Source organism: Cygnus atratus, chromosome 4, assembly GCF_013377495.2.
Source record: "Cygnus atratus isolate AKBS03 ecotype Queensland, Australia chromosome 4, CAtr_DNAZoo_HiC_assembly, whole genome shotgun sequence".
NCBI classification, from domain to species: domain Eukaryota; kingdom Metazoa; phylum Chordata; class Aves; order Anseriformes; family Anatidae; genus Cygnus; species Cygnus atratus.
In genome coordinates this window covers 68,019,455-68,042,160 of record NC_066365.1, presented here as the reverse complement: position 1 = coordinate 68,042,160, position 22,706 = coordinate 68,019,455, and the positions used below count along the sequence as shown (strand labels likewise).

The 22,706-nt window shown below is 35.4% G+C and overlaps 1 protein-coding gene across 4 annotated transcripts in view; it reads left to right on the top strand.

The window, feature by feature from the left end:
• Positions 1–22,499, top strand: part of GRK4 (G protein-coupled receptor kinase 4) — a 37,519-nt gene extending 15,020 nt beyond the window's left edge. The window contains exons 4-18 of one of the 4 annotated variants that reach the window (XR_007708215.1): positions 359–436; positions 1,350–1,450; positions 2,800–2,892; positions 4,256–4,319; positions 5,068–5,208; positions 6,216–6,406; positions 9,790–9,827; positions 12,607–12,696; positions 13,109–13,317; positions 14,245–14,382; positions 14,994–15,131; positions 16,024–16,146; positions 17,790–20,058; positions 20,252–20,348; positions 20,955–22,499. Coding sequence is in view for 2 of the 4 variants with exons in the window: in XM_035547304.2 (XP_035403197.1) it covers positions 359–436; positions 1,350–1,450; positions 2,800–2,892; positions 4,256–4,319; positions 5,068–5,208; positions 6,216–6,406; positions 9,790–9,827; positions 12,607–12,696; positions 13,109–13,317; positions 14,245–14,382; positions 14,994–15,131; positions 16,024–16,146; positions 17,790–17,843 (1,458 nt within the window). In the remaining 2 variants the exon portion in view is untranslated. Of the gene's footprint in view, positions 1–358; positions 437–1,349; positions 1,451–2,799; positions 2,893–4,255; positions 4,320–5,067; positions 5,209–6,215; positions 6,407–9,789; positions 9,828–12,606; positions 12,697–13,108; positions 13,318–14,244; positions 14,383–14,993; positions 15,132–15,776; positions 15,961–16,023; positions 16,147–17,789 lie in introns of those variants that run through there. The other 3 variants (XR_004778747.2, XM_035547304.2, XM_035547305.2) reach the window with 3 other exon arrangements.
• The last annotated feature ends 207 nt before the right edge of the window (positions 22,500–22,706 follow it).

Here is a 22,706-nt window from a genome sequence, read left to right as displayed (position 1 = left end):
TTTTCTTTCCAAACATAGTTACTTCTGGAGCTCTATCAAACTGCCAGTTTTTTTTATCTGAAAAACACCAAATGTCACAGTGTTCTTTTTCTACATCTCAATCCATTTTTTACTAAGTCAAAAACTTCACAAGATGTTCTATCTACTCAGTTTTCTTATCTCAAGGAATGAAGAATGGTCAGTTTTAGATCTCATTTTTTTTCCAGTTAACACGGCCTTATAGAAAGTAGTAATTTTATTTCAGTCTTACCTAAAACTGTAATAAAAAAAGGGGGGGGATGATTTACTTAGCATCATGTGAAAGACTGGAGTGTTAAATATCTCTAACATAATTTAATTTTCAATTCTATTCCCCTAGGCTGAATATGAGGTATCTTCAGATGAAAAGCGTATAGACTGTGGCCTGAAAGTCTTAGAGACCTACTTCACTAATGGGGTAAATACATTGTACTGCAAGATATTGTCAAATGTGTTGTAAATTTCAGATACGCTAGACATTCAAGTTGTCACGATGTTTTTAGAAAACTGATGTTCAAACTTTGTCAGTCCAATTTTTGGCTTTCTGAAATGTGTACTGCCTTCTAAAATTGTGAAATTTACCTGCTTAAGCAGATATTTTGCTGTTAAAACTATTGTAATTGTGACTTACTCTCCTATGCTTTCAAATTAAAATACTGGTCTTAGGTAAAGATATATTTTTAAACAAATTTGTTTAGCCTCCAAGGAAGACTTATTAACAAAGAAACTCAGTCTGTTCTTTGATGTCTGACAGAAGCTTTTCAGTGAATATGTAATTACATATCTGCTTTGTATGAACAGACTCTCCTGCCTCTCTTACGTCAGTCACCCTGAAAAAGGCTTTACCCCATATGAATGTCTTTCAGCAGCCTTAAAAGCAGATAGACTCCAAGTTTGGAACATCTTCTCAGATAGTTTCTTTGGAACTACCATAAGTCATATGCCCTTTTGGCGAAAAAGAGATTTGTTTGGGCTGGTTTGAAATAATTTCCCAAACTGTGTGGGTGTTTCTTTCTCCTCCCTTCCATCCTGCCAAAGCAAGTAGATAATTTGCTCTTGTGGTAGTAGACCTATCGAAAGAAAAAGAAGGTTGTATTATTGCCAAATCTGTTTCCCAGGATATTGAAATAGAAATGCATTGAATGTTCTTTATGGGGAACAAATAGAAATTTTGTCTGAATCTGACTTCCGTAGTTTTCTCATTAGCCAAACCATTCTTTTCCTTTTCCCATAGTAGCTGGTTTTATTTTCAATTTAGAACTTTCACTCTATTAATTCAGAAAATTGTTTTCATTGTTGTCTTTTGTTTGTTTGTTTTAAATAATGTGAAGTCTGCAGCACACTTGCCAGAAATACCTCAGGAAACAGTAAATGAATGTAAAGCAAGACTGGAAAAGAACCCTTCTAAAGACCTTTTTGTGGACTGTACCAGGTAAGTTAAAAATGCGTACTGCTGTGTTTATGTATCTCAAGAGAAATTTATGCATTTGAGACAAATGAAAGGTGAAGTTATTACACCAAGAAATATTTGGTGTCTGACCTGAGTGTAGGTAAGATATTTGGAAAAGATTAATTGAAAAGACTAGGTTTCTCCTTCAGAAACTGTGCTTAACTTCTGCAGAACTTTCTCTTTAATGCTGTTTTTGCTGAAAATTGCATTATCTTCAGGTGGTTTAGCTGCTACCAAGTATTCTTTACATTAGAATGGTATTTCTTTATTATATTTTTAACTTTTGAGGGAGTTCTCCTCTGTGATAAAGGTACATACAAAATCTAAAATTAAGTTAAGGATTGGGACTTGAAAGGCTTGTGAATGCTGTTACACAATTTGTGGTTCTTGATAATGGGTTGAACTGAGGCCAACAGTTATATTCCACTAAGGTGGCCGGTTAGAAGATTGATCGTAGTAATTAACACAAACTCGTTTTGTTCAGAAGTCACGCAGTGATATTTCACACAGCTGCAGCAGGGAAGGCTTTTCTTGGAGGGACTGTACCTGTTTACAAGTGTTGCATGTCTTTCTAAAGCCTTCATGCGTCTAATACTACTGGTTTTTCAAGGCATGCTTGGTCATGTCGGAAGGCTTACAATATGTTTTGTCACTGCTTGGGTCATCTCCCTGGCAACAAAAATCGGCATAGTTTATAACCACCTGAGATTAGAAGATTGAAAGGGATGTGTGAGAACACCTAATAAAACATGTCTCAAATGGAAGAAGTTCTGTCTTGTAGTCATGCCCTTTCCTCCATCCAAAAAATACCTGAATACAGTTTGAGTGACTTCCTTGTTTTGTTTCACCTCGTTGTGTTTACTTTAAGGAGAATGATAAAGATGCATGGAGTTCAGGTTTGGATGTGTTATTTAGCATTCCAATTTCAAATCCTGGAATAAAACTTCACCTACCAGCTTCCAAAGAATGTATAAAAGCTTATAGATCCTTTCTTGTAAATACCTTTCAGAGGTCATATTTGTGGGGCCATAGTTACATTGCATAACTGCTGATAGGCCAATGTTTAGGGGTGCTCGAAGACAGTGAGAATACAATGGTCAAACTTTCTAGTTGCTGTAAGTAACAGTAGTTTGGCAGTCACTAGTGTTTTGGCAGGAACAGTTTTCTGTGGCAGCCACTCTGTGAGATATCTAGGCTAAAACCATTGTAAAGCACAATGACCGGGTTTTTCTGCCTACAATTTCATTGATTATGTTGATTTTAATAGATTGATCTGCTGCTTCATCAGTTTCTCAGTATAATTCTGACTGAGTTTATTTTCCTGTTGCTAGAATTGTCCATGAATACCTAAGCAGGAGACCTTTTGAAGCTTACCAAGAAAGTGTGTTTTTTTCCCGTTTTTTACAGTGGAAATGGCTGGAAAAGTAAGTGTATTTTTTTTATAATGTTTGTAGGATAATTTTGCTTTGCTTTGTGACCAGTTCTGCTTGTTAGGCTATAAATGCTGTAGAGCCCTAATGGATACCGTTGCTTATTTGAGAAATTGTGATCGGAAAGACAAGGTGTAAATGATCATGTTCATGGGATAGTGAGAGAGCCACTACTTTAACTGAAGTATCTGTTCAGGAGTCTTTATGTAGTGAATTTGTATTACGTAAATGCAAATTTATTATCATGTTTCTGTATGTTTGGCTGCCAAGTGTGCAGTGGGATAAAAGTCTTTCTTGGGAATTCTGTCAGTCTAGTTTTAAATGTAGTCTAATTAGTAGTTAATAAGTATGTTATAAAAGTAGATTAATCTGCTATGTGACTGGGTAACTAATCATTTTTTTCAAGGTGGTAGAGACAGATCTAGTAATTAAGACAGCTAGATTTTTCTTTATCAGAAAATAGTCTTTTGAATCAATACTAAATGAATGTCTAGACTTTTTCACAAGGTTGAAATTGGTACAAATTCATTCTTATTCAGTGCTTTTGGGAATTGTGATCACCTATTCAAGCATTAAGGTGTTTTGAGCATGAATTTTATAGTAAATTCTAATTACCCTGTGTCTCTGACTGAATTAGTAGCAAAAGCCAGGAAGAGAACTAGGGAAGTTACTCAAACAATTAAACCAAATGAACATCCATTTGCTGTATTGAGAACAAAGCTGCATTAACAGTGAATGCTCCTTAAAAAAAAAAAAAAACCTGCTCACCACCATGAAATAGCCCTGCCCTGATGCATGTTTAGCAGTATTTTAGCATAGAATGGCTGACGTATTTACTGCTTCCAGTTATCTCTTCCTCTTCCACTACATCAAAACCTAAACAATTTTTTAAATTGCTCTTGAATCACTGTTGCATATCACAACTCTCTTTTTTATTTGAAAAAGTGAAACAGCAAAGCAAAGAACAGTTTACCTTTTTTAATGCTGCATTGTAAGCATGATCTTGCTGAAAAGCAGCCTACATGTCAGCGTACTGCAACTAAGGAAGAAAACTGGAGGTAATAACTCGACTGCTGATGAGATCAGATAAGGCTCTAACCCTAAATGACACAGCTTTTTTTTTTTTCATGCTATTTTGAATATCTGGTGACCACATGAAGGGACCCATGGTTCTAATCAGTGCACCCCTCTCATTTTAAGTTCAGCTTATAATGCTGTCTTAATGAGGTCAAAGCAACTGTTATTCAGCCAGATGCCATTGAACAGGAAGGACAAAATGAGGACAGACCTCGGGGTGGGGAGGGATTACAAACTCTTATAATTCTTGTTACAGTAATTGTTTCTTTCTGTTAATCAGGCAGCCAGTAACCAAGCACACATTTAGGCATTACCGAGTACTAGGCAAAGGTGGATTTGGAGAGGTGAGTACAGAGGTATCTTACTGTAAGGTACTGCGTTAACCTTAAACTTTAATACAGAGGAAAAGCAGTTTTGTTTGTTCATTTACTTTTTTACTCTTGGCTCTAACAATCTACATTTTGACATCAGCTGGCAAACTGTCATCAGCCCAAAGTGCTTTCTTTTAATGTGTTATTACTGTAGATCATGCACAAAATTGGAGAAAACTTCCCCTGACTATGACAATAGTTGCTTCTGTTTAGAATTTTTACTTGGCATTGAGAACATAGTTTTGTTTCTACTTAATAATTACATAGTGTATTCATAAATTTTATGTGAAAATCCCTATATTTATTTCATTCCGTTTATAATTCACTGTTCTGTTTTTTAAATCTTTCAACTGTATCCCTGTATTGAAGGGAAAGGAGGGTTACAAAATTACAGAAGGCGTTAGTCCTCTGTCCTGCTTTTCTAGATACATACTGTTATCACAGTTGGGTGTTTCACCAATACAAGACCTGCAGTTTTACTGAACTATTCAATCCCAGCAAACGTGCCTTGGCTCCTATATAGTGTTGTTTCACTTCTGTTATAGCTTTTGTGACACTCTTAAGTTGTTCTGTGGGTGAAAGTGCTGTTTTGATACTTACAGGCCTTCATTTTCTGAGATCATTCAAGAGTTTGGGGAAAAAAAAGGAGGATACATATATTTTAAGAAAAACAAAACTTTATGTGAAACTAGTGTCTCTGACGCACCTTCTCTCTTTTTAGGTGTGTGCCTGTCAAGTACGGGCAACAGGAAAAATGTATGCATGTAAGAAGCTAGAAAAAAAGAGAATAAAGAAGAGGAAAGGTGAATCAATGGCTCTAAATGAAAAAAGAATTCTGGAAAAAGTGAATAGTAGGTTTGTAGTAAGTATCTAGTTCTGATCTTGTTCTCGTGAGTTTGTCTTGCATTGTTTGCTTCATTTCAGTCTTTTCCAGGAGCTTTTGGCATAAGATATTTTCTAATTGATTTAGAGAATGTGTGACAGATAAGATAAATGATTGATAGAGTAACTAGTATGCTTTATGTGATTATTAGTAGTTCAGTGCAGAAAGTTTTTATACCCAGTATTGAATTAGTTTTAGTCTGCCTGTTAAATTTAGCATTATATTACATTGTATTAAAATTGTTTTTCTTTGAATGTGCTTTGAATTCCACTTTAAAACTCCAAATGCACTTTTAAAGCATTTACCTGAAACTGAAGGAAATAAAACTGTGGTGTTCTTCCAGCCCCATCACCACTTCATTCCAAATACAGCGAGAAGAAAGACTATAAGGAGCTGTACTAAATCTTTACTGTTGGCAAATTCTAAGCCAGCCAAATAAGCAGTTATTTGAAAGAAATGGAATAGAAATTACACATTTGTTCTTAAATATTTTTTTTAGTTTCTGTAGCGTAGGGCAGCTTTGAGCCTTGTGTAAGCTCAGGAAGATGTTTTAGCAATGCATAACTGCTGAGGTATTAATAAAATAAGGTATACATGTATGTTATTTTATAAAGTGTAGTATAGATAACATGCAGCTGAGGGTTCTCATCAATAAATCTGTTGTCTGGATGGGGCTCTATGGGTATCTAAACAGATATGTTGCTAAACTGCTGCATGTGGTGATACAGGGTTTGTTTATACATGCAAGCTAGTCTGGATTCCTTTGTCTTGAAGTACTTTACTCCAGGAAGATTAACATGGTAGGGTTGCTCAAGGTGTAACCTTACTGGACAAGAAAAAATTCTCCGCTTTGCTGGTTTCTGTTTTTTATTTTTTTTTTTTCCTCCAATGAATTCATATATTGCTTATGTTGGAAAGAGGAGCTGTGAATTGTATTGGAGTTTACGAGCAAATAATGGTCATCTTCTCCTCCATCCCCTTTTCAGGTTAGTTTATCCTATACATATGAGACGAAAGATGCCCTGTGTTTAGTACTAACCATAATGAATGGAGGGGATTTGAAATTTCACATATATAACATGGGAAATCCTGGCTTTGATGAAGAAAGGGCTATTTTCTATGCTGCAGAACTGTGCTGTGGTCTGGAGGATTTACAGAAGGAGAGAATTGTTTACAGGTGAGTATCATCTTTAGTACCAGCTCATACCTTGATATTTCCATGTCTTTTTGGCATTAAACATATGAATTGTTTTCTATTAAAGCATACTTGTATTCAAACTTATAGTGAAAGAAGTAAAAAAAAATCTAGTTGTTTTTTCACCACGTGTCCCTTAAAATTATTGCTCTTATTTGTCTTCTTACTGTTTATTCTGGTCTAGGTACTTGCTGAATTCTAAAACATTTTTTAAAAAAGTTTCAAGATTTGTTTGCAAACTGATAGAAAATCATGATTTGCAAAGCAAATTGATTAGCAATTCAAATAAATAAGTAAGCTTTAGGAAAATGTATTTGCATTCCTGTCCACTCTGATGTAGATGTTCACAGAAGACTGAAGTCCTTTGCTGCGTTGCTCATTACACCTGTGTCAGTCATAATCTTGCATAGCTTCCATATAGTGAGTCTTAGACATTTTCCATCCTCTGTGTGGAAGTCTAACATACCCACACAGCAGTCAGTCTCAGACATCAGCAGAACCACAGAGTAAATTGGACTTACACATTGTTCCCTAAAGAGTTTGGCCAATCTTGTGATGATATGCAGTGTGTTTTCGTGTGTGTGTAGGAGGGAAGCAAGGATAAATTGAAGAGGCATGTTTTCACTCATTATTCTCACATGGATCAGCTACAAGTATGTAATTTCTTGCTTTCCAAGTGAAAACAAATGTGATGCTTTAAAAACAAAAACAAAACCCACAGCCCTTGTGTTCAAGTTCAACTTGTTAGCTATTTGCATACTAGATCTTCAAGCACGTATGTTAAATCCTAGTGTTATCTGAAATTCCAGACTTCAGAGTGGTCATGGTGTCTAGATCTGTCCTTTTTTGTTCTGTTATTTCATCAGTTTCCAATTATTGGGAGTTTTTATGGCCTGCAACATAAACGTGGCTTGTGAGCAAGCAAAAAGGTAGTTTCACAACCAACTCGTGAGTAAAATTGCATCTTAATGAAAAAAATGGGAATTATTTTTAGTTCTCTGTTCATAATGAAATGATGGACCAAGAGTCAGTGCACGTGCTAGTACCAGAATAATGTGTATGCTCAGGGTGAAAAAGAAGGAGCTTAAATTTAATCATAATACCTGAAGACGTTATGACATTATTTAAACAACTCAGTAAAGGACATACTAAGGGAGTTACTGCCCACTAAATAAATGAATGAAAGGAGACTCTAATTATACCATGTCAACTCAGCTGCGCTTGAGGACTAAAACTAGAAAATGTTTGGATAATTTTACAGTCTCAGTAAACTTACTTTTGGCCCTGCTCTTATTAATAAAGAATTTCCTGATGATCTGATTTTTTTTTTTTCCATATGTATTTCTTCTTGTATAATGTATTTAGGAGCATAGTTTTACATTTTCCATTTTTACAGTCAAGAAGCCAAAAAAGGTGGTCGTAGAAGTATTCAGGGTGTCACTGCTTACAGTGATATGTTACATGATCAAAATTGTCTGTCAAGCATCTTAAAGGAAGTGCATTTAGGAATCAATACAGTGACAATGTATGATTAATGAACCAGAAAGACTGGAAGAGTTGTCCATAATTATTTTACTCTCACCAAAGAAGTTTTGCTGGCAACCTGCAGTAATAATGTTTTTGTGGGGAACAGGACAACCTGAAATACGTCTTCACTATTTCTACAATTTATTTTTCCTAATTGTGATAACTAATATTTTTCATTTTCTGGAGCAAGAAGATACAGAAGGAAGGTTCTTTGTCTCTTGCTGACATTTAAAAAGTATTCAGTACTGAAAGGACCACTGAATTTCCAAAACCAAAGCTAGTTCTTATTGTTGCCCTATCCCAAGAACTATTACAACTCTTCCCGGTGGAAGGGACTGAGCCAGGTTACGTGTTCAGTAGCAGCTTGTGAAACTATCTGTAACTTGCCGTATGTTGCTGACATTAGAAAAAACAAGCAAACAGACAGGAACGAGTAGTGGAGTTGTTCTTCCGTCTGCTGCACAAAACGTTTGATATGTAGATCAAAATCAGGATTCGCATGGAACAGGGTGGGGAACAAATACTACCTCCTTTCTTAAAGGGACTTCGGTGCTGCAGTTTTACTGCCGGAGTTACCTGTCTCTGCAAGGGTGGTAGTGGTTTTTTTTATTAAATAAGCTGTTGTGAGATCTAGATTTGGCTCTCAAACTCATGTAGGTGCCCAAAGCTCCACTGCTCAATGTGCCTGCAAGGCCAAGATCGCCTGTTGAATACACAGTGTATAAACAAAATAGCTCCTTGCCCATCTCCTGCTTTTGCTTCAGAGCAGACACCTTTACACTGAAAGCCCTTGAAGGATTTCATTCAGTGCTGTTCAGTGACTGCACTGAGTTCCAGTCCCTACATGAAGCACTTCTTCATCAGAGAACCCTTGAATTAGCAGACGATGGTAATAATTCCAGATAATCTTGAGAGTATTACATTTATTTCACATCTTTGTATCAAGACATTTTCAGTGCAGGAGGGCTGCTGTAAGCTATAGCAAAAATAGACCACTGCATGCCTAGTCCAATTAAAAAAGGATATATTTTTAAATCTATTTTTTAAATGAACCTCTTAATTTGGGGGGGGGATTCGAATATCCCATAACATGTTTGTTTTTTTCTTTTGTCCTTAAAGGAAACGTTTACAAGATGTCTATAAAGTGCACAATTGCAACACAGCAAATTAATTGCTCTTTTACTCTTTCTTGAGTCTTGCTAACACTTAATAGCTAAGGAATGTTTCATGTGAAACTTCTGTTCCCAGGAAAAAAAGTAGCAGAGACTCTTAGTAGAAAGTTGATTGCAAACAGTCCTATCTAGATGCAAGTGCCTAGCAAGCTTTAGAAGCTGCATGTCCAAAATAAAGGAATTGAGTTTGAATGGATGATGCTTAAGTGTATGCTTTTAGTTCTCTTTGTTGATGTTCTGCCACCATGGGATGAAATGGGGCACCAAATTGCAGCAAGTACTGACTCGTCTTGCTGGTGTGGGTTTGCATGGCTAATTGCTCAGGAGAAAGGCCTTCCACTTGTGAGCACAAACTTGGTTGTAAGATGGTGGTTTTTCATATCAGGATTTTAGTGTTGTGTTTCTCTCATCCGTGAAATTGTTTTCTTTTATTTATTTTTTTTAGCATAAATGGGATAAAGAGTTGGGAAACTCAACAGTTCTGTGGTTAAACTGTTTGTATTACAGGTCCTCAACGTTACAACTTTTTTGTATACAGGTGAAAGCTGGAAAAATACCTTTTATCAGAGCCATTATAAGAAGTCCTGTATTGCCTCAGTTACCGTTCATGATGGCCGATAACTTTACCTCTATATAATTCATATTTTTTTTCTGTTTAATTTGTAGAGACCTGAAACCTGAGAATATACTCCTTGATGACTGTGGTAAGTAAAAATTTTAAATTTGGAAATCAGGAATTACAAAACTAATTAACGCTGTGCCAGAAATCAAAGGAATTAAATGGCATCTTCATAACAGGGGGGACCTGACTGACAAATGTTAATATTCTAACGTGTTTTAATTAGTAAATAAATAGATAAATAAAAACAACAAAAAAAAAAAACCTGTCCATGCTTTTTAGAGAGTATGAGAAAATAATGTGGCTGCGGAAGAGGAGAACAACACATAATGTTGCAGGGGTCAGTTTCGCACCTCAGAATGACTTTGTTTCCCTTTTACTCCTCCTCTTCCCTCCCTCTTTATGTAATTTGGCTAAAACTTTTGCATGGCTTTGTTCTACTTTTACATGGATTTGTTCTTTGTTTGTCTTTTCATCTTTTCCTATGAAAATGTAAATTGTTAGAAGCAGTGCCAGAATTACACTTAATAAGTAAAATATAATATTAAGTAATAAAGAGGAAAAATCCTGAGGCATGAGTGTTTGTTTTAATACTTAACTAAAACAGAGGGTTTGATGGTTACTGGTGTAGATTTGGCTCAGGAGAATAAAGGAAGTAAAGAAAAATATGAAGAAATGTTTTTTTTTTTTTAATTTTTCTTCCAAAAGCCAAATTAATTTTCTATAATGGCTTTGTATTAAATCTATCAGAATCTTTTGAATTCACTGTAGAACACGTGCAGCAATCACCTTCTTCTAAGCTATGGATGAATATTACCAGTTTGTTCATGTAATTGCTGAGTATTAAAGGAAACTTTGCTTTTGGAGTCACTAGCACAAAGCTTAACTTATTTTTTTTAAAGTCAGCATGTTCTGACTGATAAAATTCTTATTTAAAAAAAAAAAAAAGCTTATGAGAAGTCACTTTGCAAGAGCTAAAGCTTTGCTAGACGTCAAATGCATTCTTTAATTTTTCTCTCCAGCAATGTCTTGCAAAAGCAGGTTTCTTTGAGAAAAATGTAGCCTTACAGTACTTCACGAGAATGTTTTCTCTGTGCCAGGGATATTCTGATCTTGTTCCAGAGAGCAGAGGGGACTAATTAGAAAATCACTTCAGGAGCTCAGATAGTGCACTTGACAAGGGGTTCATCAGATGTCAGGGAAAAGAAGAGCATCTGCATGTATTTAAAATAGCATTTGCTGCTCAAGAGCATGTAGTTATTTCTAACCAACATAAAAAGTGACACTTAACTTTTCTCTCCCTCTCTCCCTCTCTCCCTCTCTCCCTCTCTCCCTCTCTCCCTCTCTCCCTCTCTCCCTCTCTCCCTCTCTCCCTCTCTCCCTCTCTCCCTCTCTCCCTCTCTCCCTGATTAACTAGCACATGTAAATAAGAAATGGATATGCTAATATCTAGCACAGATGCTGCTGAGCTTTTTGAATGACAAAATATTTGCAAGGAACTGTGTCAAATATTTGAATAGGCTACCCAGAGAGGCGATGCAGTATCCACTTCAGAAGACTTTTTTCTAGAAACAGATTTTTTTAACAAAAATTTGGAGCAGACTCTGCTTTATCTGGAGGAGGGTGTGCTAGAGACCTGAAGTCCTTTTCATCCTGAATTATTCTGTGAATCTGTGATGGTTCTGTGAATAACACTGTCCCTGACAACGTATGTAGTATTAGAAATGTATTGGGATTTTTGTTGTTGCTTTCACCCCTAGATCTTTCTACTACAGTTGAAGAGCAATTTTCAGTTTGAAGATTCAGTGGACAACGAACTTGTCCTTTTTTCTATCTAGCCTTTTGTATTTTTAGTAAGAAAATAGGTTTTGTATTTTCAAATTAGAACAATATCAATACAATTCTTGCTTTGAATCGCCATAAATCATTTTCTGTTGAGTCTGTCCAGCAAAGAGCTGTATCTGTTCATGGAGATGTGAGGGAGAGTGGGGTGAACTTGTTTCCTTTGCCCTTCCTTTTTTATTTTTATATTTATTGCTCTTTCCCCGTCTGAGCAATATTGTCCATGACAAATCACAGTTCTCCATAAGTCTGCTTTTACATTAGAGGTACTAGTGTAAATGGCACGCATAATAGGAGAGGCGGTTAACTTGAGTTAGCTTAAATTTGGCTGATAAATTGAAATAAACGCTGAAGTTTTCTGCATTAGACTGAGTCATGGGAAGGGGAAATCCTAATAATGAATTGGCATGTTATAGGTAATTCTAAGTAGATTTGGTTGGGCAACTTTTCTTTTTGGGTAGGAGTGGGGATAGCAATCCCGATTACTTGCACTCAGCATTACTAGGGTACTTTGTTAGAGGAAAACCTGATGTTTCAGTAGAGGCTATAGCTTTGTTATATTCGGAATAAATGGAGAAAATTCTGATGTTTTGTTAGGAAGTGAGAAAGCTAGGTGTTTGTGTGTGGGAACACAGCATGGAAAAATACAAGTATCTATTACGTAGATACAGAACTCAAAATAAGCAGTAATAATTTCTTTGATACTAGAGTTGCAGCCTATGCCAAAACTAGGAACAGAGTACTTGACAATATCTTTGTGTGTGTGTGTGTATGACCTTCAGGAAATGAGTTAGATCTCTACCTCTCTTCCTTTACGTGTTTTTAATTAAAAAAAAAAAAAAGGCTGTGGGAGGGACAAATAAATCACTCCTTTCTAGTTAAAGAAACTTAATGCTATGAGATATATGAATGTTTTGATATTTTGGGTATCTTTTTATGAGGTATGCAAGAGAAATTTGTTTTTAAACACGATTATATTTTATTATTTGGTGACCATATTTAATGTCTTTTAACATGAACAGGACACATTAGAATTTCAGATCTTGGATTAGCTGTGCAGATTCCAGAAGGAGAAACAGTCCGAGGACGGGTTGGGACCGTTGGTTACATGGGTATGTGAAATATCCTTTGCTAGTTATGTTTTACCAGCAAGTTGGGTTAAACTTCTGCAAAAATATGAATGACTTGTACGAAGAACTATATTGTAACTGGGAAGAAAGGTCACAGTACATAGTGGAAAATGTTAGTAGTCAGTTATAAGCCTTCCAGTAAACTTGAAGAATTAACTTCGGAAATTCTAACTTTAGGTCGAAGAGAGCACTTAATTTCTTCTGAACTTAAGCATTAAAAAACTTAGATGCTTCTCTTGGATACACATAGAGTCCTCACCATAGAAATTAATATTTCTTCAGAGTACAAAGGAGTTGCTTAGAAACTTTTTGCACAGAGTCAAAAGAGTACCTGAGGGTTTTTCAGTATTTAACGAATTAAATTGTCATGGTTTTTGTTTGTTTTGTTTTGTAGCTCCAGAAGTGCTCAAAAACGAAAAGTATACATTCAGTCCAGATTGGTGGGGTCTTGGGTGCTTGATTTATGAAATGATTGAAGGACACTCGCCATTTAGGAAGCATAAGGAAAGGGTCAAACGGGATGAGATTGACCGGAGAGTAAAGGAAGACCAAGAAACATATTCAGACAAGTTCTCTGAGGAGGCAAAATCCATCTGCAGGATGGTGGGTGAAGAGATATAGAGGTTTGAAAATTAAATTTCTAATTCTTTTTAAGAGATGAACTGCTTTATTTTAAAGTCTTCTATTGAAGAAGACTTTTTATTTTTTTAAAGCTGGTTTAGTGTGGAATAAGAGTTCTTAAATCTTTTTCTGGTTCAGATGGACATTTCTGGTGCTCTGTGAGTTGCTTGTTTATCAGACTTTGAGAATTCAGAACTTTTTTTTCAAGACAAAGGGAGACTGCGTAAATGGATTCCTCATTCATGTGAATGAAAAAATGCAGCACCTCTTAGACCACACGATTATGTGACGGAGCAAAATAACATCTTCAACTTTGATACTGTATGGGGAGAAATGGCAGAGTAGTATAATAGTTTCCTTGCCTACAAGGAGTCCCTACAAGACAGCAGCTTTTTTTTTGTCTTCTGTGTTCTTAAAGTTAGTAAGAATCGCACCTATGCAGAAAGCTTCAAAAGTTTTCTCTACTAGTTTATGCAAAATGGGTAAATTACTTAGCCCATTGAAAAAAAAAAACAAAAAAAAAACAAAACGTAAATCTGTATTTCCTGAAAGTAACATCAACTACAAAAGCCTGGCATCAATTAAAATAAATAAATAAATATATGTATATATATGTGTGTGTGTGTGTGTGTATATGTATATATATATATATATATATATATATATATAAAAAACTTTGGGTCTAATCTTGATTACCAGGATAAGTGAGTCTTTTTTCTTTTTTTTTTTTTTTTTTGTCTTCTGAAAATCTTTTTGCTCCTGGAATGCTGTAGTTTGGATTTCCAGTTCATTTTGATACCACAATAAGGTTCACCTTATAAAAGGCCAAGTAAAAAAAAATACAGATTTTTTTCTTTAAATTTTGAGATGATATCACTAGATCAGCTTTTTTTATTCATATCTTTGCAGTTACTTGCGAAAAATCCAGGTGAACGACTGGGCTGCACTGAAAATGGAGCTGCTGTTGTAAAACAACACCCTATTTTCAAGAATATTAACTTCAAGAGACTGGAAGCTAACATGTTGGAGCCTCCATTCTTGCCAGATGTAAGTAGGTGAGACAGATTTGATTAGTATCTAAAAAAGGCATGAACTGTCATAATTCTGTGTCAGTAATCATGTGAACTCCAGCGAAACCTTTAAAGTTGTTTACATTGGCAGAAGAATGTCATTATGTAGCTGTTGATGGCTAGTTGTTTTGTGGCATTTTATCTGAGATTACCACTACTGTAAATTGTTTTCTATGGCAATGTGGAGCTTTGTAGCTGATTTCTTAGCCCTGAAAACTCTACTTTCCTATATCAGATGCTGAATAAATAAAGATTAGCTTTGAGGAAATTACTTTGGAGTTGAAAGGAAGGTAACAGAGGACAAGTGAATTATGACAACCAGTAAGAAAGTCAGAGATGCTGCATCCTCTTTCTGTTTTCAATATTCCTGTTGTGTTATTTGCAGGATGGATGGAACTTCTGAGGTGCATTATGACGAGATTATTTAAGTTTCTGCATTTCCATTATGTGTATAGTGTAGTTTGGTGATCACCAATGTTAATAAAGTAAAATATAAAATTGCAGATATTTCATGCCCCTCTCTGCTCTCCTGGGTGGGGGGGAAAGAAAAAAAAATACTTAATGAAGCAATCTTGTCTTGTACTGCAGCCACGCGCCGTGTATTGTAAAGATGTTCTGGACATAGAGCAGTTCTCAACAGTAAAAGGAGTGAACCTGGATACTACAGATGATGACTTCTATTCCAAGTTTGTTACGGGTTGTGTCTCAATCCCTTGGCAAAATGAGGTATTGTATATTTCATAGAAGATTTTCTTTAGCACAGAAAATTTGAAGACTTAGTAAGGGATATAATCATGATATTTACTTTTGTGGAATATGAAGAAGTTTTTCCTTTAGACTTGTTTGCTTAGAGACTTTGGAAAAAGTTTTTTTCCGAAAACATTAATAAATTACTAAAAATGGAAGAACTCACATAAATTTGCATAAAATAAAGTCTGGCATCTTGTCATCATGCTTGCAGCTTACGGAACGGTATTCAGCATCAGCATCACCATACCTTCCTTGTTCTGTCATATGTTATGGAGTATTGCAGTTCATGCCCAAATGTCACTAGAGTATCCAAGTGACATAGTAATATAGAACTGCAGGTTTACCTTTTCTAAGGTTTCAAAACAAACTATTCAGCATCAGTCAACTCAGACTTTCTATTAAGGTTCTTTGATCTGACTAATGAATGAGCAGTCTGGGATTCTGTGTAGATAATTTCTCCTACTCAGTCAAGTTTATTAATAACGTTCAGTTCATGCTATAAAGGTATTTCTTAGGCTCGGTTGCTCCTGAAATGAGCTGAACAAACAAAGAAAACCAAGTATGTAACAATACAGAAAGCAACTCCACTTCTCGTTCTAAAAACTGCTTATTGCACTATAGGCAGAAGTGCCTTCCCAAAGTGAAGGAGCATCACGGGGTTTACCTGCATATTGGTGGGGTTTTAGTTTTCTGGGTGCTAAAGGTGAGTGCTCAAGGTGAGTGTAGACTGTGCCTTCCTTCCTGTAGGTCTGCAAATGGTGTTTTGGTAGCAAGTAGCTAGGAGTACCCAGTCAGAGTAAATAGATGATAAATGGGACATGTCTGAGAGGCTTGTATGGATACCTAATTTATTTCATGTCTTTCAAAGATGATTGAAACAGGATGCTTTGAAGATATTAATGCATTTGAAACTGATGGTACTGTGTCACCAGACAGAGAGAGGTCTCCTAAACCAAAGAGAGGCTTCTTTCACAGACTTTTTAGTGGAGAGGTAAGGGTATTTCTTTTCTTTGATAAAATTACCAGTGAGACCTTAACAGCTATTCACCTATAGCATTTAAAAAAAAATGTGATAGGAAAAACAGGTTTTCCCTGAATACTGAAACTAATGAAACCTGGCTTATTGTGACTTTGCCCCTCACTGCATTTCAGAAACTATAGCAGTCTATAACTCCAGGAGTTTTTCCTCCCTAAGCATTCTGTGTTCCTCTAGTATCTGCTAGCTGTTGACTGTGGGGTAAAGGTAGTGTATACTGCTAACAACTGTCTTGTATCTGAAGGTATTAACTCGGATCTTGTTCCTTACCTATTTTGACAGTTTTTTGTAGAAGAGTAGGTGATTTGAGAGATAATTGAGGGCCCCCTGTGTAAAATCTTAAATAGAACTGGCTAATGTATTCAGAAGTGAGTGTTATTGGGCAGTACAACTCATAGTACTTGCTCCTTTAGAATTACTTTAGAAAGGAGTAAGTACTCCCAATGAATCACAGAATCATTCAGGTTGGAAAAGACCTCTAAGATCATCTAGTCCAACTTTTAACCTAGTACTGAATCATTCTAGTGTATTAAGCTAAGCAAAGAAAACCCCTAAATGAATGAGTGTGAAGAAGCGTTACGAAACAAACATAAAAATACTTCAGGAAGTTTAATGCTATCACCAAAACAACAACATAAATGTTTACATAGCTTTTGATAATGCACAGCCTTTCTTACAGACATGAATTCTCCTCTTTAATAAACATTTAGATGTACATGAATTGAATCCCCAAATGTTTACCATCTAAAAGATAGGACGGTGTGCTTGCTTATAGGTGGTGAGAAATAGGCTGTTTCAAAAGTCTTTCTGTAGATGTTTCTCAGAATTCTGCTTGCTCAGTATGCCTGCACTTAGAGTGGAATTATTTTGAGAAGCATGAGTGTATTCCAGTAGAGAACACTTCTCTAGAAACTACTTTTGCTTTCAAGCGGAAATGGAATTTTAAATTTGCTAGGAGCATATCATTAAGTAGCCACAACAGGGCCGTGTATTAAAATTGCATGATGATGATTTTTGTCATCAGCTGGTAATTCACCCCTGTAAAATGGTACGATGCTAATGGCATGTATAATAATACTGCCATTTCTAATTCACGTTTCCAAATTCACTTCATCCACTTTCATAGTAAGAGAATAGAAGGAACGATTAAGTGTAGAATCATAGAGTTTCAGAGTTGGAAGGGACCCACAAGGATCGAGTCCAACTCACATAGCTAAAGTTAAAGCTTGTGTCTTACCTGTGGTCATATCAAATGGAATCAGCAGGGTTTGTACTGTCCCAAGATATTGTTCTTTGTACTGAGAAAGAGTCCTAAAATATATGTTGAGAGCTCTTAAGGTAAAAAGACTGCAGTTATTTGTCCTGTGAAGTTAAGAGAAGTACACAACCTAAGGTTAAATGAAACTTTAATGACTTGAGCTTTGGGGCTGGGCTGTGGTTTCCTTTGATACTCCCAAAGCATTTAGTCAGTATGGAGCAAAATGTTCTGGAAACAGATCCAACCCCCTCCCTGCCACCCAGCCTTTGTGCCCCATAACACATACAAACCAACAACAGTGTTAGCTCTGCAGCTAAATTGTCCTTGTCTTTTCTTACAGGTCTGCTTTAAATCTGATTGCAGTGATGACGAACAGGAGTCCTCCAGACTTTAAGTCATTTTACTGTCATCAGAAAGGATGAGCAAACTTTAAATGTTTTATATCTCTGTAGCAAAGTGTATTATATATATTTTTTATCTGAGTTCAAGAATTTTTGTACATTTGTACTTCATTTGTTTTAAGATGTATATTTTCACTAAAGCTTAATTGTACAAAAAACGAGTGCCATTTGAGTGAGTGTGTTTCTGTATGTATTTCTTTTCTTTTTTTTTTTTCTCCCCAGTGGAATGAATCTAGAAATACTAAAAGGATTTTAAAGCACAGAGATAATACCCATGGCATAAATTTAACTTGACTTTATGCTTCTGGTAAAACTCTTCTTGTTCATTAGGACCTTTATTAGCTGTTTTTCTTAACAGCAAAGTTACTGTACTGATAAATTTTGTAATTCTGTTGTTATCTGGCATCATGGCAGTGCTATAATCTAATGCATCTCTCAAGAAACTGCTAAGGGAAAAAAAGGAATTCAGTGCACTGTGGCCAGCTATTATGAAATGCTCTTTACTTTTCAGATCTGATAATTGCCTTGGTCTGTACTTACTTTTTTATAGAATTCTGGGCATTTAGCTTAATCTTGTAACAAACTGTACTTACTTATTCTTCTTTCTACCTGTCTTATACATTCTCTCCATACGTTTACCTTCTACATGCAAGTAGACCTATGCCAAAATTTTTATATTTTTTAGTACTTTGCCCTTACTAAAAGGATTTCTTTTTACCCGTGGGGACTCATTTTTATTTTCTCCTGCAAATGAAATTGTTTACAACTCCATGTAGGATGTTATGGTTTTATGACGGGTCAAAAAACAAAGCACAGGCTCTTCTTTAATACCTTCTTCCCTGCTTATTACATTGTAATGTGCAATGTTGTAGCATTGGCAGTAATCACTGCCACTGAGGGAAGGACAAGGTAGTGTTAAGTATAGAATTTAATCATGTAAATAATCTTTACTTATAACCTTTAAAAACTTACACATTAAACCTGCTTTTATGGTCACTTAACAGAGATGTGGAGCTGGTATTGAAGTTTTAGTTAAGATTACCTTACGTTCATTTGTAAAACTGTTTCCATTTTCTTGGAAACTTGTCAAACATTCATTCTTCTGGGCTCAAAGCATGCCAGACTTTATTTTGTAAGGCTTTGAGTAAAGCAATTTATCTGTGTATGAGAATAAATTCAGGGAACACATATAAGAGCCTTGTCTGTTTTCAAAATTTCAATTAGAGTATTGAAATCTAATGGAATGTTCTTGGAGTTGGAGATAAGACTTTTGTTATATATTATGTTCTATATTCTGAAGATTGTCTCCACTGAGCAGGCATTTTTTTCCCGTCTCTAGAGCTGCGGTCAGACTGCATATGTTTTATATGCACAGACCAACTGAATATCTCTCTACCTCAATAGGTTTTTGCTTGTGATCCACTGACCCACTGGGAGAAACTTAAGCTACTTCTGAAAGGCTCTGATGATATATTTGATCATTAAGCCTATTGTCAGGTGTAAATTCACAGTATTTTGTCTCTAGTGACAAATGTTTTAGTTTGTTACAATTTGAAATAAGTTGGAAAACCAGTGCTGTACGGAATTCTGCTGGGATTGAGCTAGTATCAATCTGAAATTATTCCTCTTGGATATTGTGGCACAGAAATGCAGAATGACTCTTCTCATGTGTATTTGGTGCATGTTTCCTGATGTCTAAAATGGCACAGAGGACAGCAAAATGACTACCATGGCAAGTACAAAGAGAAATTGTTGGGAGGGGAGTTTGAATAAATTACTGGATGACAAGTCTGATGCAATAGTGGAAGGATGGGAGACTTCACAAAAAAGAAATATCTGCAGTAAGGGTGTTGGCTAGAACCATTATGTGTGAGACAGTGAGTTGCCATGGTCTGACCTGACCCTCCTTATTATGTACCCCAAAAAGACCTGACCCTCTTTATTATGTACCACAGTAATAGAAGGAATCTAAAAAGATGAGAATGGAGAAATAGAGAAGTAACAAAAGTGTTTTATAAATACCTACCCAGTTGGGCTATTGATCATGTTTCTCTTTTCAACAGGCTTTATTTTTTAAGATCTTAGGTTTACCGTTTTGAGGCAAAGGTGACAGTGTATTGACACTAGACATGTGGAGTGACAGTCTGGATTTAATGCCCGCTTAGAGCAACTTGAAATTTGGTAAAGAATACCAAGGACACAAGCTGGGTAATTTTTATGAGGAAAATATAGGAATTGGCTTTAACAAATATAGAAAATCTGAAATTAAATTTAATGTGCATTTCAAACCTTCTTTTCATTTTGGAGAGAGATGGATTTTAATTAAAGAAAAAAAAAGAGCATGTGTGTGGGGAATCAGCCCACCATTTTGGAGTGCTGAGGCTTAACACTTATTCTCCAGGGATCTGTGAAGAAAAGTGACTAGATGAAGAGAAAAGGCAAGTCATTCCTAAGAGCTGGTTCCTTCAATTATTTATACATCTGCTGTTCTGGACAAGGTACTCTGACCATGCAACAAAGTGTTTTTTTGTGTGTGTGTTTTTATGATGCTTTCATTTCACAAGTTTTCCCTTGTGTTATGAATAATACTATTGATTGGTTGGTTTGTTTTTGAGGGTAACTACGTTTGCTATTTTTTTTTTTGCCAGTAGGGTCAAGATGGCATTTTTCAACGTAAAAGTTTGTTCCTTTTGTCATTCAAATGACCTTACTCTTTGCACAACTAACTAACCTTATGTAATAATAATAAACACATTAAAGCTGTTGCCATCTGTGCAAGTATCAAAGTATTAAAATATAATCAATTAGAAAAGACGTACAAGCACATGATGACTAAATATTGTCTAATGTGAATCCCCTGATGAATTAGAAAGGACAAGAAAGTAAAATCAACATCATTCTCTTTATACGGTACATAGAGATTAAGATGTTATGCTGTGTAATCTAAGGCGATTAATATTGCTTAAATGTCTTTACTGGAGTATTATTAGCTTGGAGATTCATTTTGCAAGTGCATAAAGGGGTAAGGAGAAGGGAGAGCACATGGAAGTGAAATATTGTGGTTTGATAAATGTAATATGAAGTTTGCTCTTGATTTTTTGTAGGATGCAACTGAGACAAAAAAGGGGGAAGGCAGCAGGCTGTGATTACTCATGATGTAGCCTTTTATTTCCACGAGGCTGTAATTAAAAAAAAAAAAAAAAAAAGTCTTGTCATTCTGTATGCCTTCATTATAGCTCCATGAATTCAGGTTCCAGATCCATGTTACAATGTTCTGATCGCAGTGAGACAATCCCACAGCCCAAGTGCTTTGTTCTATTGGTGCAAGATACGGAAAGATCTATGAATTTGATGGAGTTATTTGCATGAGATCAGTCTCTCTTTTCTGTGGCTTGTGTTTTCAAGCATTTGTGTATGTAAGTCTTAATGTCTGCTTGCGCATACCTCATCAATCTATATAGAGAGCTCAAAATTGAAACTGTGAAACAATGTACCAGGATATTATTGGCTTTCTTAATGCTTTTAAATGTTGTGATCAACAGAACAGAATCTTCATGCCTCAGGGTTGATTTCTTTCTTTAAAAGAAATTGTCACCTTTTTTTCCTCATTGTTGTAGTGTTCATAATAAAGATGTTATAATCTAGAAAGGATACCAACAAAAGAGTCTCAGTTGAAGAAAAGAGGACAAGAATAATTACTGTATAATCATAAATAGGAAAACTGGTGTGTCAATAACAAAGAGATAGTTCTTAGTATTAGCCTTTAGAAGATGTTGCATATTCAAATAATCTTTAAAACGATATATCATTTTTTAATTTTAAAGCAATCTCAGAATAAAATTGTCTGATTTGAGAAATCAGTGATAGAAGCTATTAAAAACAAATAAAAATCCATTTTTATAGTGCACTTTGATTATTTTTCCAAGTATACAGATGTAAGAAATTTCTCATTGCCATTTGTACACATGAAGAATACTAGTTCAGTTGCAAAATTCTGATTTATCTGCCGGCTCTGATGAATTTTAATAAGTCAGAAAGTATCTTTCACAATTCTCAGACAAAATCTGATACAGATTATATTTGTAGTCATGATAAGCAAGAGATCTTATTTCACAGAAGATTCGATATTCAATTGTAACAAGTTAATAAAATAAGTCAACGGAAATAATATTATTTACTATGGTTGACTACTTGATATTATACTAATTTAACATTGGAATTATCACCTTCATTTTTGTGTAGATTTTCAGAAAGTACATACTTCAAGACATACTAAAAAGGGATTTAAAAAAAAGAAAAGTAATGTTAAGCTAAATTTATGTTTACTTTACTTTGATTTGATTTACCTGCTTGACTCATTTTGGTGATGATGATGTGTCTTCTGCTGAGTGTACAATTCTTTTATTTCATACTTGTTTTTATGGTATAACTCAAGTTTTGCACATGGCATGTAGGTAGCCTTTCTCTCATGTTCCACACGTGTCCAAAATACCAGAATTCTTTCCAAGTATAACGATGTTGGCTGTTAAATGTGATGTATTAGTTTCAGAATCTCCAAACCACTGAATTGTTCTTGTATGAGCTGTTTTCCTGGATGTTCTATCACTGTTATTCCTGAAATAAAAGCAAAACACTGCCACATATCTCAACCACAGGTATTATTGTCTAATGTGATTTATTCACCATGTCTATCATGGTAGCCGGGATAGATAAAGGAAAAATGGTAATAAAAGAAAAATCACAATTTGTTGAAATAGCAAATGTTTTACATGCTCTTCATTACTTGTTTGTTTGTTTGTTTGTTTATTTATTACCAATGTGTGAGTCTGTTGGATCCAGGAAAAAGTACCCTGGCT